Genomic DNA, 14,095 nt, shown 5'->3' on the forward strand with positions numbered 1-14,095 from the left:
GGATGAACATGAGGCCCGCATTTGTCTAAGGCTGTATTACTGGTCTGAGGCCTTTTCCACCAAATAAAACGAAGCTGGTTTGAGGCCTAAATAATACCCACTTCAGCCTTGTTTCGAACACGGTACGAGATATTATTGTGCCCATAGAGACCCACTTAAGCTTCGTTTCGAACTCGTCTGTGGAGCAGTTGTCCAATTGAATAGTCCGATCTCGTCATTGTTAAGTTCCCTAAACATCGGACGTGGCGCCATTTTAACCGAAATTTGTCGTGTTTAATTTCACCTTCCAAACGTGGCCTTAACTGTCCATTTCCATTGTGTGTTTCTTTGCCAATTTTCCATTGTTCAAAGTTCAAACCCTTCTATTCTATGTATTGATATTTTTGCTTCTGTTGATGGTATGTTGTGTGTAAGATGAACATTGTGTACTAAGTTAGTGTAGGGGCCTTTTTGTTCCAGCAGCCTGACAAATGAGTTTGGGCTGCTGTAAGAAGAAAACAAACAAAAACCCCCGATGCCTGAGTTTAAGGACCAAGCTCCCAAAAGAGTTTTGAAAGATTCGCTGAAATCTTAGAAAACACTTTTAGGTTCTTTTCACTAATAACCAGATGAACGTAAACAATTGATAAGTGGCTTGGCTTGAGGAGCTTGTGGCATGAGAGCTAAGCATTCACAAGTTTAGCAATTTGAGAGAGATATAAAAACATGAATTTCTTTCAGAAGGAAAAGGTTCAGAGTGGAGAAGGGAAAATTAGGAGGATTTCTATCTCAGAAAGAGAGAAAACAACGATGGAAGTAAAAGATGGGGTGTCTAGAGTAAATTTCAGTTTGCTTGACAAAGCTTAGTCGTGCTCTGGAATGGTGTCCCTTTCTAGGTAGAGGAAGCTCTCTTTTATAGGCATTTGGAACCCTAATTTCGTCGATCCTCCATTCCCACTTTTCCTTTGCTTCTTTCCAATTACCCCCCTTCTTGTGAAATCTCTTCAACCAGAGTGCCTGGGTCAAAGGGTTTTTGGGGTTCCAAGGTTTCATGTGGCTGGACCTCCTCGTAGGGATGAGGCGCCACCTTCTTTCTCCCTTGGTTTTCAAATCAGAGTTTGCAGAGGAAAAAGAGAATGGATAAAGTTGTTTGTCCACTAGGTATTCCTCCCACACACATGGATTTCCTTTGGTTCTTGCAATGGCTTCTTGTTGGCTGTTTGTGGAGCTTAGTCAAGGGTGGAACACGATGCGAGATTTTTTAACAAGGACCTGGGCTGGGCTTCGTTCACAGGTATTGGGTTATTGGTACTCCTTTTTCCAACAGCCCGCATGTTTTCGTCAAGTTGCTGGAAATAGCCTATTTGTTTTGGGCGTTTTAACTAACGTGGGATTGCCTAAGTGCTACAACAGTCTACGGGATATTCTCCTAAGGCATTGGATCCCATTTTACCCTCTCTCATGCTAACCCATGTATTTGGGCCCGAGGAATGGGCTTGAGTTTTAGTGCCCCCAAGTGGCCTTAAAACTTTCATTCCTTGGACCCTCAATGGGCCTTGTGTATTATGGATACAGTAATGCTCCGGGCACCAACAATTATACCAACATTTCAATACCACATCATCTATTTCTATTTTTTGTCTAATTTTTTTTTTATTATTTTAATCTCTGAGTCCTAATAGTTCAAGAGTCCCTGCAGCAACAACTTCCTCTATAGCATCAACGCTGTTGCTATTATACAGTCTCTCAGGCCGCAGCATCTCCTTCTCATAGTGGAGATGCGGTCCCGTCATAATTCCATTGTTCTTCCTCCATATAGGATTACCATTTTTATGTTGCCCCAAATGTTAAAAGGGGTGTTTTTGGTGGCTGAAAGTTCCTTCATATATTAATTACAATAGAGACATCAAGTAATATAGTGCTATATTACTTTGCTGATGATGAAATTACTATGCAAGAGTTATTTAAGCACCCTTGGCATTGGGACATCTACACATGGACCCAAAAAAAAAAATGTTGATTATGTTTACAAACCTTGTATCTTACAATGAATATGAATCTCAAGCAGTTAATTGTGAATTCCAATTGATTCAATCAAGAGTTTTAATATGACTTAAATAACCCATAATCAAATTATTATGGGCCGATGAGTTGGATTCAAGATTGATGGTTGGGGAGTGGATTGTGGTGGTTACTTCACAATAGTAGCTGCGTCGTTGTGGTTATGGAGGAGGAATGTGTTGCAAGATTCTTGAACTATGGAGACTCAAAGACTAAAATAAAAACAAGTAAATAAAAGAACTAATAAAGATAAGATAAGATAGAGAATTAAGCAAGTTAAAAATAGATGATGTGGCAAATGACATGGATTGTCATGTCATATGCCACATCAAATGGTGCCCGTAACATTATTGTTATAGATATAACGTGAAAGCGAATTCATCTTTCCGAATAGTATTTCCATTATTTCGATTGATTGCATGAATGACTGATATAGCAATAATATTATTCTTCTGCATTGACTCTTTTTCTTTGGAAAACAAATCCAAATTGTCAAGAATTCCATTTTTGCAAACTTTGCTTAATTTCATGCTGCCGCATGTCACATGCAATGAGTCACTTAATAAACAATAAGAAATAAAAAAATAAAAAAAACCATCAATACGTGTAATTATTTGTTTGAATACAAAAATTCCATATACGTTTTCATGATCACGAAGCAAAGCGGCAGACCTTCACAATTTTTTCGCTGACATACTTGAAACTTTCACCACATGCAAATGCCATGCCCCAATAAGCCAGTCTTTCAGTAGAAGGAAAGCCCTCTAGAAGTTCCTAGTGATCTAGAGCAATTTAAAAGGGTGTTCAAATCAGATATTTCTTAAATCAGACGTTCCTACCAAAACAGAATTTCGGTCTGCAACCATACATACGATTTTTATTTTTTATTTTTTTATTTATTTATAAAAATGCATTGAAGGAAAAGGAATGAATATTTGGCATGCATTTATGAGTGATCACATGCACGCCATAAATATTCAACCCTAACGAAGCAGCAGGGAATTCTTTACCCTTTCAAAAAAAAAAAAAAGGGGTAAAAACCCTAATGGCATTTAAAGCTGCATCAATAAAAAACGGGTTCAAAAATCAAAACTGTGTTTCTCAAGGTGAGAGAGAAAGAGAGAGAGGAAGAGTAGCTAAAGGCAATATGAGGGGTTGGAAGAACTTGGGGATTGTTGAGACCATCTATGAAGAAGATGACTATGAGTTCTCCTCCTCCTCTCCTTCTCTCTCCCCAGCCCTCTCTTCTCCTTGCACTCCTCTGCATTCTAGAGTAGAATCATGGTATTTCATCTCTCTTCTTTTCCTTTATTTACATATTTTCAAAATCTAGTTTTTATATATATATAGTTTTGTGTGTTTCTTAGGTCTCGGGCAACAGGGCACAAAGCAGAAGTATTGATTCGAGTTCAGGGAAAATGTTTCCACCTACACAAGGTTTGTCAATTATAAGTTTGATACTTCTTTTTTTTGATCTTGTGTGCCTTTTGTTAATTTTTTTACATGGATTTTTTTGTATTTTGAGAGATGGGTAAAAGAGGAAAAAAACGTGGCAGCCATTGGAGAGAAAAGGATGAAATTATGTTTATATTGGGTGTGGATACATTGTCCTCCTGCGAGGTTGAACAATTAGAATCTGAAATTGGGATGTTTGGCCTATTTGGTTTGTTAAAATTGGGAAATTTTAGGGCAAAAGTTAAAGTACTTTGGTTATATTGGTTGGGATCGAAATCTTGACCTAAAAACTATAGTCATTGTGGGTAAAGTGGCAAGAGATAAGCCTCCATTGATTTTATGTGATTTATAGACATGTGTATGGAAGCTGCTTTATATATTAATCTTGCAATAAAAACTGGTTGAAATTTTATAAAAAAATCAAACTGCTTCCTGAAGAAGCACAAAGCACCAAAAGAGGAGTTTTGATACCTTTATGTGGATTGAGCAAATTCTATATTTAAATGGTTGTTGTATCCTATAGGATCTCGAGCCTCTTCATTTGCGAAATACAGATAAATGCGTAGTCTCTGAATGTAGAGAATTCGGGATCCGTGTGCCATATATATATATATATATATATTTAAAATAAATATTTTCTTAAGAACTTTAAATTCATTATAGTTGAAATGGTTTAATTAACAGGTCGATTTAATAATACAAGTGAATTTAAAAATAATAATAATATGTCAATGTTTTTGTTTGGTTTTCATGTCTTGTCCATTTGAATTCAGAAACGTATAAATGCTACTTATTTTCCAATCAATGACATCCATAAATACTTTTTTCATTTTCTGTTCATTCATAGGATGCACTCACATCAAGAAGCACATATTTAAAACGTCAACTAACCGATTTCGTATCGGACTTCACGCTGCCTCTGAACATTTCGGCCGAAACGTTCACTCTCGTGGCCGAATTCTGTTACGGAGCCCACCTCGTCATAACGCTGTTAAACCTCGCGGCTCTAAGGACAGCCGCGGAGTTGCTTGAGATGACGGAGAGTAACGGTGACGGCGATGACAACTTGCTCCAATTAACGGACACCTACTTCCGTCAAGTAGTAGCCGTTAATAGAGATTACGCATCCGTTGTCTTCCGTTCGTGCCTATCCTTGCTTCCCGAAGCAGAAACGGCGGCGTTTCTTTTGAGTGGGTGCATTGAGGCGTTCGCTCTGTCAAATGACGGTGAAGGCGGTGCTGATTGGTTGAACGAGGTTATAACGGTGTGTCCCGACGATTTTCAAATAGTCGCCGAGGCCATTCAGCGCAGTTTTGGGAACCACGACGTCGTTTATAAGCTCGTAGATCTTTATCTCGTGGTAAGGCAATCAATCATTTTATGTTTTTCTTCGTCCTTTGTAACTTGCAAGTGTCAATTTGGCCACGCATTTATGCCATTTTGTTTTTGCTGAGAGCTACGAGTCAAAATTGAATCTAAATATTTAAACCTACATATAATTAACTGAATTGTTTAAAATGAATAATTTTGCCTGGTTTACTGGTTAGATATATAAAATATGGTCAATGGGTTTACCTTAGTGGTTGAGGTCTTCCCCTCCACCCATAGCACCCGTCCGAATCTCAACGATGCTAATTGACCCCCCTCTCCCATAATGTAGATCGCTGAATTAAAAAAAATAAAAATAAAGTGTCATTATCCTTTGTCAATAGTTTTATTATTATTATTATTTTTTATAATTAAAATTTTGCATATTATTCTTGTTAATAGATCAATTTCATTAGACATGCACTCTTATTTTCTTTTCATTTTTTGATTACTTATATTTTAATTTATTCAAAATGAAAAGACACGAATTAAAAGTTATTTTATATGATTCTTTTCTTCACAGAGATACGGTGGAAAAATTACAGAGGACGAGAAAACTCAAATATGCAGCTCCATTGACTGTAGCAAGCTCTCACCACAAGTCCTCCTGGATGCAGTCCAAAACCCCATAATGCCCCTACGGTTCATAGTCCGAGCCATGTTGATTGAGCAGCTCAACACTCGCCGCACCATTATCTCGGCAGCAGCAGCAGCAGCAGCAGCAGCAGCTGATCACACCCAAATCCAACCTCATGATCATCATGACAACAAAAAATTAATAGAGCCGGCCGGCGAGGCCACGACTCTAGGCTCTCTCCTCCAGCGCGACAAAATGCTGCGCCAATCCGGGCAGCTGAGGGCCACAATGGCTGCCACGAGCTCGCGGATACAGAGCTTGGAGGAGGAGCTCAATGGCATGAAGAAGCTGTTGGATGAATGTCACGAGAAGCAAGAAAATAGTATATTATTAGAGGACGGGCGTATGTCTGCGAGCTTTCATTATGGCACTAACGAGAATAGCAATAAGATAACAAAGGGTGACAAAGCATCTGCTTCTTCGGCTAGTTTTCGGATTCTTTCTGGTAAAGGATCAGCAGAGAGAAGTGAAGGGACTAGCAATTGGTCTTCTTCTTGTAAAGGGACACCGAGGTCGACGAAGAAAATCAGCGAGAGGTTGATAAATGGATTGAAGAAGGCGTTTAGGGTTTCGGGTTCTGCTAAAGAGGCTGCCTCCAAGGACAAGATCATAAGGCATGGAGGAGATATTGGCTATAATAAAGATGGAGCTATTGTGATCCAATAGGGTTTAGGATCCGGTAAATTACCTGTCATTTTTTCGTAGCTGATCAAGGAGAAATTATTGTATAATACGTTACTACTTTTCCTCTCGGGGATTTTTATTGATAATTTTAGGATTTTTATTGTATGATACATGATACCTTTCCTCTCGGGGAAGCTCAATTTTTATGCATATCTCTTCTTGGGCGTTACCATTTTCTAAATTTTTTCCTTTCGAATGGTCTTTCTGGACTTGTCCTTAATATCTGCTCATTTCCTTTGGATTAGCATTTCCTATTTACATACTAATCATAGTTTGGTATATGTCCCAAAAGATTTCTTTATGTTTTTAATGAGCCATTTCTAAATGCGTCAATCTGTGATTCATAGAAATGAGGAATGGGGTGCCTACTGGTTTTTTATTTTCCCCTTGAGAAGCGTATGTTGAATATAATGAAGGAAAATTTGGAAAGAAGGCTAATTGAGGAGCCTTGATCTCTACAACTTTAACTTAAAACCCTGATAGGGATTTAAGACTAGTTATTTTCATTTTTTTTATTCATTGACCTCTCACATAGCTTACAACTGAAACTCCCACGCCTAAGGGACCTAACAAACAAAAGAAAAGACATAAAGTTAAACAACAATCGCGTACGCAAATAGGAAAAGAGGGAAATAACACTATCTGCATAATTCATGTTTGACGAGTAGGATAAGAGGATTAGCTTGGATTAATCACATTCACAAAAAGAGAGCCAGCAACAACTAGTGGCTTCTATGTCAATTACCACCAAACCTCGCAAACATACAAAAATGTCAATTTAAGGTACTCACTCGCGCCAAATGTTTTGTGCCACTTTTGGTAGGGACAAGTTTGGTCGACTTGTCATTTAGGTTTATCTTTTTTTCGTAAATACCACGAAGTATCCTCACACTCGAATGATGAAATTAATCCTCGCTCGGAATTTGACTTGTCTCTAATCACTAAGTGTTCCAACGGGTTTCGAACCCAAGGCCCATTCACGTCTGCTTTTGATTATAAATCAACGAAAACCTGAACCAAGTGTCAAGTGAGTCAAGTGACGATGACTATGGGGTATTGGGGTAGGCAGCATTGCGCGACATCATTGGTGGCGCTGACTATGCGAATCACTGGATCACACAGACGGCGGATAGGAGGAGCGGGCACGACAGTGCGTAACAGATGTGTGCTTTGGATAATATATTACGTACAATACAAACAGATTCTTGGCGGGGGTGGGCCTTGTTTTTGGCTACACGTAAGGGCTGAAAGTGATTGATCTTGGCCGTGTGTTTTTTCTTCTTTTTTAAAGTTGCTGGCTGACATTTGATGGTAAAGTTGCAAATAATTATTCACCAAATAGAAGTGAGAAATTATTTAATTTACGTACCCATCACAAAACATTATTTACTATTATGTTTTATCTCACACATTGAAAAACCATTACAAAACCATTATTTATGAAAGGGGGCTGGGGGGGGTAAAACCCCAAGAACACACAGCAACTACTCACTACAGACCAACTGAGTCATAGTGACTCCAAGCAAATCATCAACAATGCTAGAGCCAATCCAACTCGGAGCCATATCAAGAAAACAAACACCGAAGATCAGATTGTAGCTCCATTAAGCAATTACTGTCAGCAACCACATTTCTTTCTCTATAAATGTGTTGAAGAGCACAGGTATCAAGCTTTCCCATAAACTCCCAGCAACTTGAAGCCAGAGACGCAATCTTAAAAAACTGACAAAGAATATGGAAGGGACGTGTACCCCACGGAGTCCCACTGGACTACCAAAGAAACAACACGTGTAAAATCTTTGCCAGTAAAAAACACGTGGCGAATTATAACTGGTCTCAAGCATAGTATAAGAGCGCGTGGGACTACACTTCCTTCGCTCGATAAAGCAGTGCAGCAGAACTACGTCTCTCTTTGAGCTCTCTGTCTCATCTCCTACAAGCCTGTCTACAAGTAGAGAAGAGAAGCTCAGAAATGGAAGCAGAGCCGTTGGTCTCAACAATACGTATCTCGCTAACCAACCACTTCCTCTCGCGCACAACCAGTCAACCTCCCTCTCCATGTGAGCCCTCCACGGCTCTCTAATTTTACCAAAGCACTAAAAAAATCCAAAAGCACAAACGTACGTTATTAAAAAGCCGGGTTGTTGAACAATTGCTTGCTTGTGATCTTGTCGTTTTGGTAATTCATGAGTGCGGTGGTGAAAGGACCGCGACCGTTGATTTATAGCCCGCCGCGGGGCGCTGAATCTGGACCGTTGGCGGTGCCGTCATTGTCGGCGGCGAAGATAGGGTTCTTTAGGGTGAAGGGAAGCAATGCGATTGCATCCAGGTTTTTGAGACCGATTAAGGCAATGGAGGACTCTAGCGTTTCTTTGAGGAATGATTGCGCCGCCATTTCTGGTACCACTCTCTTCAATTTCAAGTTCTCTCAGGTTTTTTTAATTAAAATTTGATGCCAGTTGTAATGTTTGGCTTGCATTGTGGAAGCAACATATATCCTTTTGGATTTGGGCATTTTGCTGTTTCACTTTAGATTCAGGAGTTTTGAATGTCGCTCTCTGTTTTATTTAATTTTTAAAGATATGTTTGGTATTTCGTAAATTACTTTTTCTTTTTGGCCTTGAGCCTTGGGTGAGAATTGAGTGGACGAGAAAAGTAGATTCTAGGGCAAAATTCCCTTGTAACAGCAAAATTGACTTCTTCTTTTTTTAATAATTACGTTTTTGAATAAAATGGAGGAGGAAGGTGGGTTAAATCATTGGTTATGGACTCATACTTTGTTTGTTTTTATGGTGGGCTGAGTCTTAGTGCTTGTTAGTGATTAGTGATTAGTTTATAATTTCTTCTTCTTCTTCTTCTCCTATGCCATACTGTCATTACTTTGGTCAACCCCTCTTTGTATCTTCATCTTCTGTATACAACATTCATGCTGCCAACTCTCCTCAGTGCCACCAGCGGCCCATTTTGAGCACAATTAAAGCATTTCAAGTCCGTCGCACAAGGTTGATGATTCAGTAACCATAAAAACCTTGCTTATTTATTTATTTATTTATTTTCAGTTATTGTGGGTTTCTTGCTGTGTTGGTTAGAAATTGGCCTTGAATTGAATATGGTATATTTAATGTTCATATTTGTTTGAGCCTCAAAGTACCTGTTTTTTTATGACAGATCTGGTGAATATTAGAGGTTTTTTCTTTTTGTAGAATTCCTTTTCTTTTCAATTCTCTTAAAGAAAATTGATTAAGGATCGGTGCTTTTAGATTATGGAGGCTATGAGCAGAATTAATCATTTTATATGCTGTTGACACTTTGATGAAATATATGCGTGTTAAACTTCAGCTGAAGCAAAATTCTCAGCCCTTGAGCATGAATATTGTTATTGTTCTAGAATGTTGTTAAGCTATGGGTTATCAGGAAACCTAGTGTTCTTCAGTGGATGGATTTAGGGTTCTAATTGAAACCAACCATCTAACTAGGTAGAAATCTACGCCAGATGTCAACGATGGAGAATCCAACAAACATTGTGTGGCATAAGAGCTCAGTGGAGAAACTTGATAGGCAACGTTTACTTCAGCAGAAAGGCTGTGTCATATGGATTACTGGTCTTAGTGGTTCAGGTTTGTTTCTTTCTATTCACTTTTGCAATATGAAAGGCTAATCAGCGTCTCCGTTAGCAACTATGTAATTGTTATTGTATATGCACACATGAAGTTTTAGCTATTTTGTTATTTAATAACTCATGCAAAAATTATTTAATTTCTGTAGTTCTGGAATCTTTAAGATTTGACTGTTTTCTTGTGTGTATATTTTGATATGGGAATTTGTGATTTGTAGTTATACTTGCATAGCAGTAATCATGCTGCTGGTATAACCCTTCTGGAATTATACATCTCAATAACCAGAAGGCAAGGTGATGATACCTACATGAAAGGTGGTGCCATCATTTGACCTCAGCTTTCCCTTTCAAGAGATATGTCAAAAGAGGATAAAGAAAGGAAGTTGACATACTATGAGTGTAGACTTCCCTCGTTCTCTCTCATACACACACGCACACACAATAGGTTAGAAAGATATCACTCAGTAGCTACAGATCTCTTTCTGTGTGCTTTCCTTTGCTACCCATCTCTGCTGCTTCTTAGCTGTAGTATTGTTATTATACCTTAGCTTGATTACATTAATATTATGTAACACAGCTAAGTACCCTGTAATTTTGTTTTTTGGCTAATAGTTATAGCCTCTTCAAGTGCTAATTCATTGATTAAAACAATTGAGGTTATCCGTGCCTAAGTCAGTTGTACCTTTTTCATCCTTAATTGTTTATGCATGACCCAAACTCATCTTTTCACAAGGTTCAATCTTCTTCATTCATGTCTCTGTCAGGATCCTTGATATTCAACTATGAATACAGATAAATGGTATAATCATAGAACAGTGCAGCATAAGCTTTTTCATTTGTTTTTTAGTCTTGTCATACTTAACAGGAATTTATATTGTGTAAATTGTTTACACCGAGCAGTTAATCTTATGACTTTCTTTAGAGCTATTTTAATTTCACATCTAAACAAAGAAGAGCCTTGTCCAACTGAGCTTGCTGTTGCTACATCATGGCCCATTTTACTGATTTTATGTTGGTGGAGCTATCGTGAATATCAAAACAATAGTTAATAAATGCATCTCAAACAGTATTAATTTGATAAGTACAAATATTTGTCCCCATTTTAATAAAAATATTATTTGTTCCTTGATTTATGAATGTCATCCTTAGGTGATGCTCAAACAAACTATTCAAGGCCGGATCAGCAAAGGAAACATACATGTTGATAGTTTGCATGAATAAATTGTCATTTTAAAGATCTATCAAGGTGTTTACTGGATGGTACACTATAAAGGAGGAACTATGAAAGAAGAAAGCTAACGCATTAACCATCTCCATCAATTGGAAGACTTTCTAGATAGACATTTTTGTATTGCTTATGACTTTTGGTGCAACTTTGTTGGACTCTGATTGCGTATTCTTTCTGTTCAATTTGTTACTCTTTAGTCTTCACCTTATAACCCACACTCTCATATCCTGGTCTCTGATTTTAGGAAAAAGCACTGTGGCATGTGCTTTGAGTCAAGGCTTGCACATGAGAGGAAAGCTGACCTACATCCTTGATGGTGACAATGTTCGGCATGGTCTAAATCGTGATCTTAGTTTCAAAGCAGAAGATCGTGCAGAGAACATACGAAGAATTGGTGGGTATTTTTGTAGTCAGAATTTATTGACTTTTCCATTTATTTTCTTAGATTTTCTTTTACTGATTTAATTCTTCACAAAAAAAAAAAGCTGAGGTAGCTAAGCTCTTTGCGGATGCTGGCATCATTTGTATTGCTAGTTTAATATCTCCATACAGAAAGGACCGAGATGTCTGCCGTGCATTATTTCCTGAAGGAGATTTTATTGAGGTATGTGATGTCTTTAATATGAGGATTGGATTCAATCCAAAAATATAGGGAGTGAATTTAGTTTGCTATTACCACCACAATGTGACAAAAGGCAAGAGGCTCTATGTTTCCAGTGATGACCGACAAACCTCACATTTCTCAGGTGTTCATGGACGTGCCACTCCATGTGTGTGAGAATAGGGACCCGAAGGGCCTTTACAAGCTTGCTCGAGCTGGAAAAATCAAAGGTATGCTCTAGGAGCTTAAGTTTAAAGACGATGCAGTGCTAAATGGATCTATCATTTTTGTGTTATTTCTTTCCCCAACCCCAGGTAAATCAGTTCTCACCAATCATATAAGTGGTGAATGATTTGTTTGGCATTCTGCAGGTTTTACAGGGGTTGATGATCCATACGAGCCACCATTAAATTGTGAGGTATGTCTGTAAAGGAAATCATACATCTGTGTAGGGCAGCATTACTTTGTGTTTATGAACGAAATCAAGCCTTTAATTCCTTGTTTTAAATTGGTTTTTTTCTTTCTTAATATGCTTTCATCTTGCAGATAGTATTGCAGCAGAAAGGTAGGGACTGTGTCCCCCCATGTGAGATGGCCGAAACCGTGATATCATACTTGGAGGAGAAGGGGTATCTGCAGGCGTAATAGAAGACAAGGGCTTCCAGTTCTTCGGCGCCAGGGCTGCTTCTACCTGTAATATAACATCCTGCAAAAAACCCCATTAGTTTTTCCAGTCAAAAAATAAAACTAAAGAGTTTGTCCTTCCCTGCGGTTAGGAAATTGCTCGTTTCCTGCGTACTCCAGTTCCATCCATCAAATTAATTAATCGATCGATTAATCAATTTTGTTTGGTTCGAAAGCTGCCTTGTGCAATGTGGCTTTCGAGACCACCCAGATTGCAATAAAGCAGTGGAACTTGGGAAGGAGTTCATGCATTCATTTGTGTAATTGTGTAATGAGATTTAACATGTAGAATAATTTCTGCATAGCTGCTGCACTGCTTGCCTGTACTCGCTAAACTTTGCCTGTACTGTGCGTATATTTGTTCATTGAAATCTCTTAGCAAAATGAAAAGCCCAACGAAAAACTGAACAGTTTCAATGAAAAGCCCAAATCTCTCTCGCTCTCTCTGTTACCCACTGCCAAACCGCCAGGCGCCGAACCAGGCCCCCGCCGTTCGATTTTGTAGCATGCAAAGCTTCTAGTTAGAAGATGCTTAAAATCGACTACAATTGAGTTATTAATATTAGTATTAATACAAGACAGAAATATTATGTTATAGAATATACGTTTTGCACTTTATCATTAGAGATTTTACTCTGGGGGAGTATTTTAAACTTGGTAATTTCTTGTTTGGTAATCTTTTTATTACATAGGTGTTGCAAAGTTATTAATTCGGATTTGTTTAATTAACTATTTTTTAACAGTTGTGACTCTTCTGATAAGGTTTTAAAAGTCTATTTAAATCAGAACATGCCTCATTGGTCAAACACAGAAAAAGCATTCTATAAGCACATTCATATTGTTTGAGAGGAAAAAGAAACAAAGTTCGTCATATTCTAAGTCATAGTACTAGGGCTTAGAATATAAATAGTTGAATCTTGGGAGACAGTCACCTGTAGAATATCAAGCACTAAGAAGGGGTGAAATTACTGTTTTTAGGACATTGCATCAAATCTGCAAGCCTATATCTTGAATCCAAGTCAGTTTCATTTATTTATTGTTTACTGTATTTCAAATTACAGTTTGTTATAAATTCAATTTTGTTGGTATTTATATATTGTTGATTTATAATCATTTCACTGATTGTTGTTTTTCCAACAGCTAGTTGAGGTAAGGTTTATGGCCAATGCAACCCATCTGGAGTCGCCACAGCTTGTGAGGACACATACGATGGTGCCCTTGGAGGGGTAATTCCAGTGTATTATTGAGTTCAAAACTTGTAGAGTATGGCAGCGAAGGTCCTTTGGTTGAAGGCATGTGTTGTGCAGGCTTGTTGTGACATGGTGGAGAGAATTGAACTAAATATGAGAAGTAGGAAAAGGGAAAATTTGGAAAAATTTACGCTGACTAAGCCAATATAATGACCTTTATATCTCACACTTTTATGTATTTTGGGTGAATTGGATGCTAATTTGGTGTATGTGTGAGTTTGATGTTTGAAGACGTGTTCTATGTTCAAACAATTGATTGTCAGATTGTATATAAACTGCTATCACATGTAATAAGAAATGGTCCCATGTTAATTTCATTTCTTGGTTGGAAATGATAGTTTAATTTCAATTAGTCAATCACACTTTTGACATTGTATAAACTAAATGGTAAAATGAAAACTTTAAATTAATACGATGATATTGGTATTTCTATACACGTTCTTGCCTATGCACAAGAACAAAATAAACTAAATGGTAAAATGATTAATACGATGATATTGATAATTCTATATGCAATATTGTTATTTTTTCT

General features: G+C 37.8%; 2 protein-coding genes across 13 annotated transcripts; both read left to right on the forward strand.

Moving 5' to 3' along the window:
* Positions 1 to 3,122: 3,122 nt before the first annotated feature.
* Positions 3,123 to 6,353, forward strand: LOC110746582 (Phototropic-responsive NPH3 family protein). Its single transcript, XM_021946804.2, has 4 exons — positions 3,123 to 3,324; positions 3,408 to 3,477; positions 4,343 to 4,855; positions 5,387 to 6,353. The coding sequence occupies exons 1-4, from the start codon at positions 3,188 to 3,190 to the stop codon at positions 6,164 to 6,166; spliced, it is 1,500 nt and encodes a 499-aa protein (XP_021802496.2). The 5' UTR covers positions 3,123 to 3,187; the 3' UTR covers positions 6,167 to 6,353.
* A 1,302-nt stretch (positions 6,354 to 7,655) lies between these two features.
* On the forward strand, positions 7,656 to 13,880 carry APK4 (adenosine-5'-phosphosulfate (APS) kinase 4). 12 transcript variants are annotated; one of them, XM_088254818.1, is made up of 9 exons: positions 8,418 to 8,584; positions 9,131 to 9,186; positions 9,678 to 9,801; positions 10,019 to 10,115; positions 11,273 to 11,422; positions 11,514 to 11,632; positions 11,775 to 11,859; positions 12,001 to 12,047; positions 12,176 to 13,880. In XM_088254818.1, exons 1-9 carry the CDS (start codon positions 8,564 to 8,566, stop codon positions 12,272 to 12,274), a joined length of 798 nt encoding a protein of 265 aa, XP_088110944.1. In that variant the 5' UTR covers positions 8,418 to 8,563; the 3' UTR covers positions 12,275 to 13,880. The 12 variants fall into 12 exon arrangements, with proteins under 12 accessions (XP_088110941.1, XP_088110943.1, XP_088110944.1 ...); XM_088254815.1 differs by lacking the exon at positions 9,131 to 9,186 and having other exon boundaries at positions 7,656 to 8,584; positions 9,665 to 9,801; XM_088254821.1 differs by lacking the exon at positions 10,019 to 10,115 and having other exon boundaries at positions 9,665 to 9,801.
* Positions 13,881 to 14,095: the final 215 nt, after the last annotated feature.

The sequence above is a fragment of the Prunus avium genome, chromosome 6 (assembly GCF_965620075.1).
Source record: "Prunus avium chromosome 6, drPruAviu1.hap1.1, whole genome shotgun sequence".
NCBI lineage: Eukaryota > Viridiplantae > Streptophyta > Magnoliopsida > Rosales > Rosaceae > Prunus > Prunus avium.